The 16,555-nt window shown below is 40.0% G+C and overlaps 1 protein-coding gene and 1 long non-coding RNA gene across 6 annotated transcripts in view; one reads left to right on the plus strand and one right to left on the minus strand.

Annotated features, from left to right (window-relative positions):
* Window positions 1-13,866, plus strand: part of LOC110988145 (broad substrate specificity ATP-binding cassette transporter ABCG2-like) — an 81,787-nt gene extending 67,921 nt beyond the window's left edge. For all 5 annotated transcript variants that reach the window (XM_087129697.1, XM_087129698.1, XM_087129696.1 and 2 more), the window contains exons 11-17: window positions 452-534; window positions 913-1,002; window positions 3,125-3,249; window positions 8,731-8,885; window positions 9,650-9,739; window positions 11,476-11,543; window positions 11,760-13,866. In XM_087129697.1, the coding sequence (XP_086985823.1) occupies window positions 452-534; window positions 913-1,002; window positions 3,125-3,249; window positions 8,731-8,885; window positions 9,650-9,739; window positions 11,476-11,543; window positions 11,760-11,907 (759 nt within the window). In that variant the 3' untranslated portion in view covers window positions 11,908-13,866. The remainder of the gene's footprint in view (window positions 1-451; window positions 535-912; window positions 1,003-3,124; window positions 3,250-8,730; window positions 8,886-9,649; window positions 9,740-11,475; window positions 11,544-11,759) is intronic.
* LOC110988149 (uncharacterized) lies at window positions 385-16,086 on the minus strand. Its single transcript, XR_015423340.1, has 3 exons — window positions 15,909-16,086; window positions 11,779-14,013; window positions 385-1,948 (listed from the first exon to the last, which is right to left on the minus strand). It is a non-coding gene; the product is annotated as an uncharacterized LOC110988149 (long non-coding RNA).
* Between the last annotated feature and the right edge of the window lie 469 nt (window positions 16,087-16,555).

Below are 16,555 nucleotides of genomic sequence, written 5' to 3' on the forward strand. Positions count from 1 at the left end.
AATCTCCTGGAGGTTATGGGGGAATTTAAGGGGTTTAGTGTGGCAGAGCCCAGCCAATGTTTTTTTTAACAAATAGCTGGATTTGCCTCATAAAAGCTTAAATGCAAATATTCTAGAAAGTTTCTCTGGAGTGTTGGATTTTGCAGGATTTGGAGGGATGTTCTTGGAAGAAATGCAACGAGTGAATAAGCCAATATGGAGTTTGTGGCAGTAATATGCGGAAGCAGAAATGCCTTAGAAAAAAAAGTGAACAGAAACTAATTATTTGTCTGTAAAAACTTTGCGGAATTATCCTTGTGGGCGCTATTCAGTTCACGCCTGAGATCCAAAGACTTGTCTAGTGCATACAGTACTTGGTGCTCATAATAACAAATCAGTGTGGTGTTTCATTATTGAGTTTGCATTATTTTATTGTTGTACTTCTTTATCTCTGTTAACCAACCTCTTACAGTTCATCTTCATGATTATATTTGGCCTTGTGGTTGGGGGTTTGTACTTCCAGCTTGATCTCTCCACCTCAGGTCTTCAGAACAGGTATGCATTCAGAAAGAAATTCTGAAATTGCAGTTGCTCTAACAATTTGGACACCAAACAACAAATTTTGGAGGAGAAAGAAAGAACAGGCTTAACTCACAGTCCACAAGTTTTTTCCAAGTAGGAAATTCAACACTAGTCACAACAAGACTGTGTCTGGAGCAGACAACCATAGCTACAGCTTTTTCTTCTGTTAGCATTTGCTCATGTGTTTACAACTGTTAACTTAGGCTTGAGCCTTGTTCTACATGTAGACACAAGATGTGAATACAGCCTCATAATAGCATGCCTGTTTGATCTTTTCCATTTTTGGTTTCAAACATTAAACAGTCGTAGAAAGATATCAAAGTTGTGTTTTGTTGTTTGTTTTTCTGTCAGAGTTGGTGCTTTCTTCTTTCTCATCATGAACATGGTCTTCAGCAACCTCAGTGCCGTGGAGCTTTTCATCAAAGAGAGGGTTATCTTTATGTAAGTTTAGATAGCAAAGTTCAATCATTGCATAATATGATGCAGTTAAAAAGTCATCCCTTACAGTGCACTTAAGCACCATTAGTTACTGGCACACACTGTTAAACAGCATACACTGGTATTTGATACAACTCCTAGGTGAAGGGTTTCTGAAACCCCACTCACATTTGGATTATGGGATGGGCCATTTGATCACCCCCCATAATTCAGTGGTGCAAAGCATACTTTTTCAACAGCCAAAAAATGACTAAAATAGGAACAAAAACAGAACAAACAGCACAAAAACTTAAAAAGTAGCATGCTTTTGTAAGACGAGGGCACATTATATTTGCATGCAAGTAAAATGAAGGTGTATATCTTTCTCACATTCCAAAGTTTTCCCTTTCCAAGAAATTAGACCTTCATTAGTCTGGTATACAGTGCAACAAAATAGGTTTCCAATTACACAACTTTCCTTTAGTACATACAAAGTTAAATACATTTATTTACATTAATATGCATAATAGCTGTATTTACAAAGTGAGATACATTTTATTTACATTTTCACAGATCATTCTTAACAGGCAGAAATAAACACCATTTTCAAATGTTTGTTCTCCCAGTGATTTGTTCAAAACCTTGGGTTTGACTTATTCACTCAATTGTTAGCAATAAAGGTTGTCAGTACTAGTGTTTAGTGGGTATAATTCAAAGAAACTGTCGGTGTTAAGGTCCACCGTGCAGCCTGTCTTCTATGGCAGAGATGATGTTTCTCACGAGTCCACAGCATTCTTACCAGAGGGGTAGTAACTCACATGTGAGTTTGCTGACAGATTTAGCCTGTCCAACTCCCCTTTACTTGTCTCTCATGGAGGAACCAGGTCTCTGACAATCTTGGTTCCTGGGCCAATCTCTCAAGATTGACAACGTCAAACAGGCTCTCAGTTGCTCAACCTTGGTTTTGGTGCTGTTGAAAGAATCACAACGTACATAATACTCAGTGCCTGTAGCTGGGTAAGAATCGGCCTCTCATAGCTTTCTACTTGCAGGAAACCGAACAGACTCAATTCTTTTCTTCTCAGTTCATGACAGTAAAACCCTTGAAAGTCCCATGACCAATTTGGATGTACACATGTACATGTATTGTTTTCCACACCCTATTTAGTAACTTTGAAAAAAAAAAGATATTCTGTCATTAATCTGAAATGATTTAACCACTTCGGACCGGGGCATTTTTCAACGTTGAGGATGCTGGGCCGGCATGACTATCAGTTTTTCCGTTTTCAAAATCCTTCAACAATTCATCATTCCATTTAATAGTCGTTTATAGCCGCACGGAGTAATCTTCAGGCACTACTCTTAGTTGACAGGTGACCTTCATTGACGCCCAAATATTTCAGCCAGGCCTGCAGCCTTGTAAACAGAGCCCAGATTGTGCGGTGTTATACAGCTGTCTTTTGTTCACGAACCTGGCTCAGTGCACTGCTGACCTCTTTTCAATAGGGGCCAGATTAGCATGCAGCGGTGCTGTGTGGCTCATCGCTGCGGTGGTGGAGAGCTTTTGTCCCCGGTGGTAATCCGCTTGCTCTAAATACCCCAAACCCTGGTATACGGTTTCAAAATAACACTGGATTATCACCACTTTTGAGAGTGAAAAATGCCGGTCATGCCCAGCAGCCTGGTCTTTTGTTCGGAGTACGGTCTTTTGTTACAGGGCCCTGTTTCCTTTGTCCGAGTTCGGAGACCCCGGCCACACATATAAACCATACGGCTCTGATCCCGGAGTCCCCAGCTGGTAGTGGTTAACCAATCAGATCTGTACTCTCTGTCCATGTAATTCATGGTAATTAACATGATAATAGTAAGAGGGGCTTGCCATCCCCTGGACATATACAAACACAAACTTGTTCCTTACACTAGGTTTGGCCTATAAAAACATTTATAATTAAAATTAATAAATCAATAAGGTGTGTAGCAAATATGAAAGTCAAAAGAGTATTCTCCAGACTTCAATTCACATAGGGATAATCTTTTATCATGAATAGTGGCCTGAGTAAGTTCTGCTCCCTCCCTTTCCCCTGTATCTTTTTGAATGTCCCATCCCCTTCTCATTGAAACTGTTAACTGGTTTTGTTTGTTCTAGTCACGAGTCTGCCAGTGGATTCTACAGGTGTTCTGCTTACTTCTTTGCCAAAGTCTTCTGTGATCTTCTCCCAATGAGAATCATTCCAACATGCATATTCTGTGCAATCACATACTGGATGATTGGTAAGTGACAGCAATACAGGTATATGTTGAGTTAGATGCATGTCTACTAGGCCCACTAGCCACTTAATTTGGGTGTAATGTGTCTTTAATTGCAAGCTCACATTTAACTTAGAATATCAGTTACACTGGAGCTGAAAGTATGTAATGAAATCTAGGATGGAGGCTAAAAAAGGTTGATTGATCTGTTAATCGGTGGTGCAAACAGCATTTTATAGGAACCTGAAATGTGCCCACCTTACACCTGTCCCATTGCATTGTGACATATGGACCACAAGAAATAGTCCGAGTGTTAAAGACACACTCATTATTTCTGGAAGTGTCATTACAACCAGGAATTGATTGAAAGTATTGTGCAACATTTCATTTGGCATAAACATCAAGGCCATATGCTAAAGAGTAAAAGAAAGCTACTGTATGGCCCTTCTGTGGTCTGGCCCCATCTTTGAAAATGAAGGCCTGGTGATAACTTGTAAATCACATTGAAGTGGGATAATTTAGCCATGTTAGGGTGAAGCACATGCAACATATCAAACCAAATTGCCATTAGGTTGAAAATTCACTGACATCATGTTTTCTCTTATACTGTATATGGTTTACTGTATATGGTTCATGTTGACAAAAATCAAACTTCACAGTTGAGTGCTTTACAGGTTGTCAAAAATTTTCCCGAAGTTCTCACCTGCAGTTATTATTAGTATTATTTATTTCTGATAATGACACCAAGGATTCTTCAAAAGCTCCCTAGGCACACTGTACTGGTAGCTTTTAAGCCTGAAGAAATGTGTCGAGAGGATACAATGAGAAGCAGTTACAGTTTTAGAGGTGGGAAGACACCCCAGAGGAGTATTCTGGGTAAAACCCGTAGAATCAGGTGGGGAGTGAAAATCCAATCCACATGTAGACCGAGCCGGGATTCAAACCTGGACCGCATAGATGGAAGGGAAGGAAAGAACGACTATATCAACCTGACTCCCCAAGTCTCAATAAGAAGTCACATGAATTGTATATTGTAAACATTCCTGGGTTAAAGTTAACCACCTGCCGCCGGGGAGCCCGGTTTCGGGCACATATTCTTTATATGTATAGCCGGGGTCTCCAAAATCAAACTAAGGGAACTCGGCCTTGTAACAAAACCATACTCGTAACAAAAGACCAGGCTGCTGGGAATTACAGTGAACTCCGACTAAGTCGCCATTGCGTAACTCGTTATATCGTCCAAGTCAGCCATTTGACAAAGTCTTGATCGCCTGTGATGCATTTCCATTGAAAATTTCATTTCTAAGTCGGCATTTATAAGTCGTCATTTTGTATAAGTCGGCACGTTTGCTTTGTTTAAGTCGGCATTAGAAAAAAATGGTGCTTTGGTATTGGTTTCCTTCACCATGGTTGCCAAAGAGTGTCAAGGGCGAGTCCCATGCGTGCGCGGCCAGCATGAATACATCAATACCAGTAACCCCTCTAGTGCTACATGCATGAGCTCTGTCCATTTTGAGGGTCGCTTTATTAAATGTAATCTGTTTCCCTGCCCAAATATTCCCAGACAACCCTTGATAATGATTCGTTGGGTAGTCAGAATCATTGGGTCTGGTATCCAGACTATATTGAGTGAACTTAACCAATGCATGAGTGTGATTGAGAGTGTGTTTTCTGTATACAGTAACTGTATCACATACATGTACGTACTGCACTGTAGAATCGTAATGTGATATGCAAGTGGCTTGCCATCTTTGCTTCGTCATTAGGGGCACATAATTAAATATCAAATTTGCAGCCCGTTAGGACAAAGAACAAATTTGCTGGGATCGACCATGGAGCCAGGGTAGACCAGGGTAAATCAAAGCCATTGAATTAGTGCAAGGAATTATAATGTACATACTGTAGGCAATACATGTGTACGTGTAAGTTGGCAAAATGATGACTTACACGTACAACACAAGTTGGCATTTGTGTAAGTCGTCATAATTCTTGAGTTCCGAGAACGCTGGCTTAGTCGGAGTTTGCTGTACCGACATTTTTTCACTGTCAGAAGTGGAGAAAATTCAGCATTTTTTTGAAACAGCATACCACTGTTTGGGGCATTTAGAGCGAGCGGATTACCACCGGGGACAAAATTGCTCCACCATCGCATCGATGAGCCACATAGTAACGCTGCATGCTAATCTGGCCCCAATTGAAAAGAGGTTGATCAGTAGCACACTGTGCCAGTTTCCTGAACAAAAGAAAATTATGTATCACTGCACAGTCTGGGCTCTTTTTACAAGGCGGCAGGCCTGGCTGAAATACTCCAATGTCAATAGATGTTGTCTGTCACATTAGAGTAGAACCAGACAGTCCTTCGTGTGGGTATAAACCAACCCAGGAATTTTTAAAGAATTTTGAGAACAGAAAAAATGAAAAAGATCCTGTCCAAGCAGTATCACTATTCATAAATGCCCGCAGCGCGATGTGGTTAAGTGTTCGTGTATAAGTGGTAACACTTCTTCTAAAAATAAGCAAAACAACTTGTGAAGGACTTAACAACAGCATCAATAATTAAACTCAACATTGGTTTTGAGAGGCCCAATTTCATAGCATTTCATAACAACCGATTTTTTGCTAACAGTAGGGGTGTGCATTTGCGGGTATTTTTAGAACCGGGTACCCGTTTTTTGTTAACATCGGGTACCCGGGGACCCGGAAAAGAGATCGCCTGATAATGGCATTGCGCGCAACCCGGTGGATCATGTGCCCGAAACACGGTTCTTTTTGGTACCTAGGAAGCAAGCAGAACATTGTTCTAAACGTCAGAGATAATCTTTCCTACCTTTTTATCAAACGAAATTGTTACCTTCAGTTTTCAAATTTTGTGTGGGTGTATGAAACAGAAAAACAAATCTTCACGGGAAACGTCAGAAAAAAGAACAGAGCTGCAAACCACGCACATGATATACGCACCTGCAAACGCTCAAAGGAAATGTCCCGGATGCTGCATGACCACGGACACGCGGAACGCATGTGGCGTGCACGAATGGTGAGCGCTGGTCGTGTCACGTGCGGACCAGATCAGCGCTATGTACGTCACGGGTTAAAAGGCTCAAAGTTTTATGTACAAAAATACCACCGTAACTCGAACAATGCCCACACCATTACATCCACTTATTTTGAAGTTTCTGATTAAAAAAACCGCCACCAAAATGCTTCAAACGGCGTTGAAAGTATCGGAAGTCTAAATAGGGTCAGGAGTCATCGCAAGTTCATTTCTTTTCTGACGAGGACCAGCACGTTGCATAAATCAACGTAGCTGCAACTGTGTAATCCTGGCTTTCAAGACGCTGAAACTAACCTGATTGCAACGCGGGCCCAATTGTAGTCCCCTTCAGGCAGTCCAATCGCTGACACTGCAGCAGCCATTTGACCGTAAAAAGAAAGGTCATGTGACCACACATAAGGAAGCCCAAGTGAAAAAAATAGCTGCGCTCCACGTTGTTAAATGACTAAGCGATACGAAAGTTTTGCCACACGAAGGTACGTACCACGATGAAGTGGTTTAGTTTTATAAATACTTTTTCAGGATAACTCCATTCCCCTGAGGTTCAAATTGTCGAGATTTTAATGCATAAGTACTTCGACAAGTGATATTTGATTGGCCGACTGTATTATGACTTGCACCTGTCAACATTTCCTTTTTTTTTCGAATGAAAAAATACTTGGATTTGAAATGCTTTAGTACATACAGAAAAAAATCATTCCTGTTTTTTGGTCAATTCCTCATCCACAGTTCCGCTGAATCACTGAGGAAATTCAAGTTGCTTTAATTTGAAAATAATTTTGAAACGGAATATTTCTTGGTATAAAACTTAACTAAACTGGTTCTCTGACTCTTTGGGTTTGTAGCGCACATTTAGTGCTTTGATTATAAAAGAGGCCGATCAACCGCACAATTTGTGTGTGATCGCTACTTACCGCACGCCGTGTGGAGTCCCAGTACCGCAGGAATATTACACAATCCGCTCTCGCTTCGTCGTCAATCCCGACATAAAGTACTTTTCATTCATATTGTTTTATTTGACAAAAATACTCTTAATTCAAACAGTAAGCACTACTTATTCTGCACAAAAGTCATTTAGGCCGACAGGGTTTGATAGTTACATATACAGTCATGCAAGTGTACATCAACAGCGCTCCCCCCTCATAAGACAAAACTCCTTCGGTCTCTTGTTCATATAGGTTTGGTACAGTCATTTTCCTAGTTCCAGATCGCGAAAATTATTCAGTAAGACTGCAGCTAAAAAATCCTCAAATTCGAGTGAAATATGGTCAGAAGTCAACTTTGTGTTTTGGATGTACTTCAATTTTTTTTCTTCAAAATCTAAGCTTTTATATTTGGATTCACAGGATCAATCGACGAAAGTGATGATGACACCTTTCCTAGTTCTGGATCGGTTTAGAATCGAGACAAAAACGTCTTCACAAATAAAAAGTAACCACACGAAAAATCCATTTTCAGCCAAAACCATTTTAAAAAGTTGCTTTTCTAATAGAGAATCTTTTAATTTTGAGAAAATTAGATGAAAAATAAGAATTCTAATGAATTAAAAAAGGTAGAAATTGCGTACGGTTTGACTCGACTTTTAAACTGTACAGTGAGCTATCAACGTTATCCTCCCCGCGCCGCACAGTTGACGAACCCATTACGTCACATACATTTCTGCTGCGCCCGTGTAGTTGAGTTCGCAACGACTTTGCGTGGTAACGCTGGGCGATCCGAGAGTGGGGGAAAAGCTTGCCGTTTTCGCTAAATTAACAAAAACGAAAACTCTAAAAAAGTAATTTTGATTAAGCGGACATTAGATGCAAAGGTTTATATGACTATTCAATTTAAAGAAATATTTAAAATCACACGTAGCGAGTGACCTATCGCCTGTGAATTTTAGTGTTTTTTTCGCTCTTGTGAACTAGGAAATTCCGGAACTAGGAAAACGACTTGCGGTGCAATTGGCGGAGTGGGTAAAAAATTAGCTGTCAATCTCCGAACTCAAGTTTCATGTATGACCGCGGGACCGGGTTTTCATCGGCACGGTGGTTTTCCATTAAGTCTGTCCTTCAGTAAGAAATTTCACAGACATTTTATGCATGAATGTTTGTTCCTAATTTATTTACTTTTTTACGGGTACCCGGCCCGGAAAAATGGAACCGGGTTTTGAAATCGACGGGCGGGTACCCGGGTACCCGGCACAGGCCTAGCTAACAGGGTCTCCGTCTAATAACAAAACTGTTAAGCATTATGTTTAGCAAAAGCATGCTTAATCCAGGAGGAAAAAGTCGGTACAATCAGTGACATAACCAAAAAAAAATCACTGTGCGCTTGTAACTGTTCACATATCCCTGCCATAATACAGTGCATTAACAAGAATATAGTTTTGTGCTAACTCTAAGTTAGTAGTGCTGTGAAATTGAGCCCTGGTGTGATTATGATGGATTTTGCCATCTCCCCATCTACAGGGCTTAAGGCAGAGTTAGATGCTTTCTTCATTTTCTGTGTGAACATGGTCCTAACAACTGTGACTGCCTGTGCCTTGTCATTTGCCATCAGCTCCAGTGTGTCAATTATGGCCGTTGCCACTCTTTTTGTTGCTGTCTGTTACATATTCATGATGGTAAGATTTTATTGTTGTTTTCCTTCAAATTATTAGGAGTGTGTGCCAGTAAATGGGTTTCAAGTGTAATTTATTATTTTATAATCTGTATTGTCATACAGATGGTATAAAATGGAAAATTAGTGCTGTTAAGTGTCAGGGGGGGTGTAAATATTCACAATGGGAATTAAAAAAATGCAATGGATATTTAAATCAATGACACCAACTACACAATATTGTAGCATGTCCCGCTGAACAGGGTTCGACGCTGGTATAGAATGACATACCGCAACTCACCGTTTTGGTCACGAAATCTCTGTTTTATTGCTGTCGCGTACACCACAATGTGCTCTTCCGACAAGCTCTAAACATGGCGCCCATCGGTAGGGACTGCGCAGGCGCGAGGCGGGAAAACCGCGGGCCGTTCGCATACCAGCGCGGGCAGCCAGCCAACTCCATGGGGGTCCGAGCTGGCACCCCCACCAGCCGGACCCGCCGGCGCTACAATATGAAGTAATTACTTACTGTTATTCTGTTGAATCAGGATACAGGAAGAAAGTTTCAAGTGTAATTTATTATTTTAAGAACATGTTACAATTATTTAAATCAAAAACTGTGAATCAACACCATAGATTAATGTATTACAACTTGAACATGTTGAATAGCAAGATCCCAAATTGGAGATGTTACTGACAAAGACTGAATCATCTGGGCAGACAAATAAAATGAATTATCTCCAAGGAGTGGCATGCCCTAATAAGTTGACTTACTTTATTTGATGACAGATCTTCAGTGGACTTCTACTGAATGTCACAACATTACCAGAATGGCTGCAGTGGCTTCAGTACTTGAGTATATTCCGATACAGTCTTAATGTAAGTGTGCTTTGTTAGCCCCACCAGTTGCATACATGTACAAAGTCAGTTTTAACTTAAAGTCTGGCTGATTATGTCTGGATTTGTGTTCAAAGGGTCTGAGAAATGAAATTGTTTTTCTATAGGCCTCGAAAATACACTTTTGCAACCTTGTACCCATGTGCCAAGCAGTGTGTCCCTGTGACCACTTGTTCTCCGACTCTGGTACTGGATCACTTGCACTTATAAATGTATGCCCACATGTCAATTACGAATAGTCTGGTGCCTAGAAATACTGTTCACAATTCGGTGTCTGATATAAAAACAGGGTTAATTATATGTGTCATTGTGAAGCTGAACACATTTCAAAAGATCAAAAGAATAGAATCTTATCCAGCCAATTCACACTGTCACATGTCATACAGATGGTATAAAATGGAAAATTAGTGCTGTTAAGTGTCAGGGAGGGTGTAAATATTCACAATGGGAATTAAAAAAATGCAATGGATATTTAAATCAATGACACCAACTACACAATATTGTAGCATGTCCCGCTGAACAGGGTTCGACGCTGGTATAGAATGACGTACCGCAACTCGCCGTTTTGGTCACGAAATCTCTGTTTTATTGCTGTCGCGTACACCACAATGTGCTCTTCCGACAAGCTCTAAACATGGCGCCCATCGGTAGGGACTGCGCAGGCGCGAGGCGGGAAAACCGCGGGCGTTCGCATACCAGCGCGGGCAGCCAGCCAACTCCATGGGGGTCCGAGCTGGCACCCCCACCAGCCGGACCTGCCGGCGCTACAATATGAAGTAATTACTTACTGTTATTCTGTTGAATCAGGATACAGGAAGAAAGTTTCCCATCCAGGGGTTACTCTGGCAAATAAGTGGAAAAAGACCCAAAATACATGTTCTCTGGGTATGAGATTGTGTTTCAACCAACGTTTCTTTCAAAAGGCATTATGGTGCCTTTTTTATGCAAATGCAATTCCTGTATTCTTTAGACAAATTGTGCAGTTTTCTTAGAAAGAAAACCTCCATGTAGTCCAAAAAAATGTGAACAAAAAAGTGCTGGAAATTTTGATGTTTTGCTATCCAAAATTTCCTTTTCTTTTATAAATTATTGTGTAGTTACAACACAAGCAACCCTTTGTCATAAATGTTTTCAGTGCGCAAATTTTGGGGTGACAATTGAACAGAAAATAATACAAAATGTACTGCATCTTCCCTAATATGGCATCACAGCAACAGCACCCTCGGTAATGGGAGACTTTGAGATAGTCCTTTTTAAACACCAGTTCTGAGTGTGCACACATTGTTCTATGGACCAGTGAATTTAGCCAAGACGTTTTGAAAACTTTTACAGGCCCAAAAATTTTAGTTCAGGGTCATCTGCTAAAAACAATTTATCAAGAATTTTTCAAGAAATCATCATAAAGAGTTCATGATTAAAGAGTGTTCACCATGCTAGTAAGTATGAGGGTTGTAATTTTTTTTTAACAAGACAAAAATAATGTCCTCATAAGGTTTGTCAAACCAGTGTGCGCTAGTTGTGTGAAAGAAGTCACTTTAGAACATTATCAGGGATGTACTAAGTTCCAAATGTGACATGAAGATTCTGGCTTTTGAGATGATTGTTGAAGTTCCAAAGAGATTTGAGATGTGAACTGTGAAGACTTTAACCATAATACTCGAAGCAGAGAACAGAGCTGGAGTCTAATATTGTACATGTACATGTATTTATGTCTTCAGGCCCTGTCGGTGAATGAACTTCGTGGATTGGAATTCTGCAGTTTTGTGAATGGTACTAAGATAAATTGGTGAGAAAAGCTCATTCTTTGTTTTCATTCCACTATTAAATGCAGAAATTACAGATAGAAGGGCATGCAACCTTGTTCTTGTTTGACGTTTGTAATTTTACATGTTACGGTTGACTTGTGGAGTTTCTGTGGGATGATGTCAAATGTGCCCTCTCCTGAAACATGATGAAGCACATGTAGGTTTGTTCTAATTTGTTTTAATCCCTCTGTGCACAGTGTGCCAGGGGAAGCTTACCTTGGGCAGCAAGGCATTGATGACACAGACTGGGGTCTCTGGAAGAATGAGGTTGCCCTGGGATCAATGATCATCATCCTTCTGATCTTGGGTTACATCCAGCTGCGGCGCATCCACAAGCTTAAGTGAAACTGATACCCATTGCAAAAGACAAGCAGTGAATCGCCTGCACAGTTGTCACAGCTCCTCGACACTGTTGTTGGGTCTTCAGCTGGATACTTTGCAGGGAAGCAGACACAAAGAGGAATTTTACACACAGTCACACTTATAATAAACATCAGAGTTCTAATTGACAGCAGTTGAAAGGGACTCAACTTCTGCAGATCCTCAGCTTGAATCTTAAAATGTTGCTTTTGCATTCACTTTCCCATTACGTATGAACCTACCTGTATTCTGTTGTATAACCATTAGGTCCATGATTAACCACTTCGTGCTGGGGCATTTTTCAACATTGATGATGCTGGGCCGGCATGACTATCATTTTTTCCGTTTTCAAAAACCTAATATTCATCATTTCATTTAACAGTCGTTTATAGCAGCACGAAGTAATCTTTAGGCACTACTCAATGTTGACAGGTGACCTTCATTGACGCCCGAGTATTTCAGCCAGGCCTGCAGCCTTGTAAACAGAGCCCAGATTGTGCGGTGTTATATAACTGTCTTTTGTTCATGAACCTGGCTCAGTGTACTGCTGACCTCTTTTCAATAGGGGCCAGATTAGCGTGCTGGGGTGCTGTGTGGCTCATCACTGTGGTGGTGGAGCGCTTCTGTCTGTAATGCCCAGCAGCCTGGTGTTTTGTTCAGAGTACGGTCTTTTGTTACAGTGCCCTGTTTCCTTTGTCCGAGTTCGGAGACCCCGGCCACGCATATAAACCATACATCTCCGATTTCCCCGGCAGGAAGTGGTTAACATGTCTTGTGCACAGTGGGTTTCAATTACCTAATAACTTAAAGAGTCCAGGACTGGTAGTGGTGATCCTTTTAAAATGTAAGCAAGTAGGCCACACATTTTGTGCTCAACAATTTTTAAGGTGATTTTCAGTAGCACCGTCAACTGACCATAGTCATGGAGTGTTGTCATAGAACGTTCCTCCTTTTGTAACCCAAAGATCAAGTTCAGTGTGCATTACATTGCTTGCTTTGCAAAACCAACCTCACTGAACTCTTAAAAAATATATTGTAATATAGAAAAAGTATGGAAAAACAGTCAGCAAAAAGTATGCAAAGGTTGATGGAGTTAAGAAAACACTTCTGATGTAGAGAAGAAGGAAATCACAAATTTCTCAATTGAGATTTTATTTGCAACTTATTTTTACTGAAAAAGCTGTGATAATAAAAGGTGGAAAATGTTTGAAAATTATCTGAAGTTGTTTTGCTTGACAAATCTGTAACATAGAGTTTTTGGTGACCCTGTGTAAGCAGATCTCATTTTAGAAGTGTAGCTCTGATAAAAACTGATGGTTTGGATCAGTGCGATGTTTTAGAAAAAAATTATAATGTATGCATGGGGCATTGAGATAACTGTAAGCTAATGCCAGTTACTACCAAATTGACAAATTCAGAAGTTTGGAAAGGTTATAATGTGCACTGTGTAATATACATTGTCATTCAAAAACGTCAGTGTCTTTATAATGCAAATTTGAATTTTGAATTTTAACTTCACAAACAATGGATTATTAAAGTATGTACATGCTTACTAATTTTAAGCAGTGTGGGGGTTGAATGTGACCTCCCTCAATTTTACATCATGATACAAAAATTGTTTATTAATTGTAGTTGTATTACAAGGTTGTCGAATTAACCTCACATCATGATTTGTTACAGTTAAAACTCAACAAATTTGTACATGCGTTGTATCACAGAATTGGTTTTTGTAAATGCGGACATGTTTTTCATGATCAGATATTTAGAAATCCAGTTTCAATTTGAAATGAGGAAATACTTGATATAAAATCGTATAAGTATATGTTTGCCATAATAAGATTTCAGTGTTGCCACATTTTTTAACACTTTGAACAAAATCTAATCTGCATCAAAATACTTGTGCTGTCATTATTTGTTATAAACCATTTCCTATTGTTACACGAACATGGAGTCCCAAGTCTATGATGTTCTCGCTGTTAACTTGACCCTTCGCCTGTGTGCACACCTCTGTTCCATCCATCCGCGCATAGGTTTGGGCTTTGTGAAACATCTACATAAGGCCTGAGTGCAGGAGTCCCTGTGAAATGAAAACTGTCAAACTGCGTGGGTAAATATAAGTCGTCAGTTAGACTACGATAATTATTCACATATATGAAAGTGAATAAATCATAACCAGTGGCGTATCCGGTGATGGGGGGCAACTTGCCCCCAAACTGTGTTTTTTAAAATTGTTTTTATTTTTTACTTTTACAAAGAACACTTGCTAGGTAAGACAGTAATCGCGATACATGTATATGTTATTAAACATTAGCACCAAAACCCGAAATGAAATCAAGGATGTCGGGACTGTGAACATTAGGCTTTTGATACTCTCCCGAAATCATGTTGAATTAGTCCAAAGTCACAGTCACTTTTGAATTTGCCCCACCTGATACCAAAGGCTGGATAACACCGCTTCTCATAATGCATACAGCTTAATTCTTGGAAATTTCTCACCCGAGGACAATTTTTAAAACAAACAAAAAAAGGGTGAAGGGTATTTTTTTAAAATTTGTTTCACGAGGCAGGAGGGGAGTGATTTTCTTGATTGGGACAGGATTTTTACTGCGTCTAATATGTGCTGAGTCGTCTTTGTAACTAATGACCAAGAAATTAATTAGGACAAAAAATGTGTGGGCTACAATTTTTAAAGATGTGCACTTCCAATCAAAATCTGACATCGGAACTGGATTTGGATTGATCCTTTCCCATAATCCGGCAAATTCTAATTTTACCACAACTTGGCATGAACCAAGATTTATTTCTTCAAATTACTATCCCGCCGTGGGGAGATGTAATGATTCTGCCTGGTATGTTCCCAGTTTCGATATTAAGCCTTATCCCGAAACTTTATGGCGTCTGCATCCTGGAGTTGTCTCCCTCTCCCTCCTTTTTGCCACAGCGGCATACATGACCCATTGTATTTGCACCAGGAATGAATGGCATTCTTGGGCCAAACAGCAGTGGAAAAATGTCGAGCTATTTTATTTGTCCGTTGTTATAAGAGGATTTTTAATGACTGACAACTCAATTTTTCCATATCATTAGACAGACAAATCACGGTTTTATGTTCAGCGGAGGCACTTATTCATTGACCCGAAAAATCTGATTCGTCCTGTCTTCTGCTTTCAACCTACCCCAAACTGTCCCCGTGAAAAAAATATGTACATGCCTTTGTTAAAAAATGGCTAATGGTGTCGTATTGCATATCCAAGATATCTGGTTGGGTGAGAGGACACCTGGACCACTTATTTGATGCGAATGTTTTTTACGAATGAAACTTTTTTCCAAGTTCGTGTTAACGAGGTATATAAAAGATGTCATTCTTCTGTATAAGACTGTCTTCTGAATATGCCTCCGTATTTGCCCCCTTTTATTCTAATGTCTCATGATCTTATTTAACTTTCACTCTTGTAGTCATAAATTTTTCATTTATTGACCTCGTGTGTAACTTGATATGTACATTGCAAAACGAAAATAAATGTTGAGTCAATTAAAAAATGCACCTCTGCACTGAGATGTGAACGTGCTCGTTATGTTACTGGGATGGGGGGTTCCCCGCTCATACTTCACCCTCTAGACGCAAAATAGTGAAACTTCACTCTCAAAAAGAATGAGTTTCATATAAATCAACTCCAAAAGAGTGAAAACCACTCAAAAACAAAGCCTAAGGAAACCACTCCAAAATCACAGAGGAGCCATAAAGCCCAAGGGCGAGATCTCCTGTCAATGGCTCCTTGGCAGATTGTAAAATTTCATTCTTTTGGAGTGGTTTTCACTTATTCCGGGGGTTTTACTTTTGTCAGAGAGGGGCTCACTCTTTTGGAGTGTTTTAAGAATAAGAGTGCATGAGTTCTTCAATCTTTTGCATTAAGAGAGCATGGTGCCAAACAAAAGAGAGTGAATGAAAAAGACATTTAGCTGTGCATCAGTAACAATATAATTACCTATGCGTCTGCCCGTCCGCAACAATCAGACATAACAAATCTGAGGGCTTAGCTCCGCTGGAAAAATTCCTGGATTCGCCTCTGATAATTGGCACAAACGTTTCTCGGTATTTTTTCTGATGTACGTTTTTATGGAAGGGGCGATTATACCATGGAGGTAGGAAAAGACCGTAGGGGTGCAGACCCCTAATTCAAGTGAGAATTTCTGACCAGCTCATTAGCATTAAAAGTGCCCCCCCCCACAGTATCTTTTGAAAAAAGAGATTGTTTGGCCCCCAAAATGGTGAGATTGTGTAAATCGTCACCAGGATCAACTCCCTGGGTCTTTGAGCTTTCATATGAGGGCAGAAGGGCTGAAAACTACGGTTGAAAAATGGTCCTAAGTGCCCGAGAAAGTTGAGGGTTGCCACTTGAAAAATGGCTGCAATCAGACTTCGGAAAAATCACTTTTTGGGGGGTGATTTTGTTTTGTGGGAATAATTAAAAATGTAATTGGTTAACCCACAAAAAATTGAAAAGAAATTGAAAGATAAGTGACCAGACAAGAATTTCATTTGTGTTTCAGAAATCTCAGGGATGTTGGCGTGCATGCTATTGGGCCCTGAACGGTGCTGATTTTACACTGTTTTCAATGGGGCTTGAATTAG

The sequence above is a fragment of the Acanthaster planci genome, linkage group LG19 (genome assembly GCF_054643075.1).
Source record: "Acanthaster planci isolate LZ-2023a linkage group LG19, COTS_SCS, whole genome shotgun sequence".
NCBI classification, from domain to species: domain Eukaryota; kingdom Metazoa; phylum Echinodermata; class Asteroidea; order Valvatida; family Acanthasteridae; genus Acanthaster; species Acanthaster planci.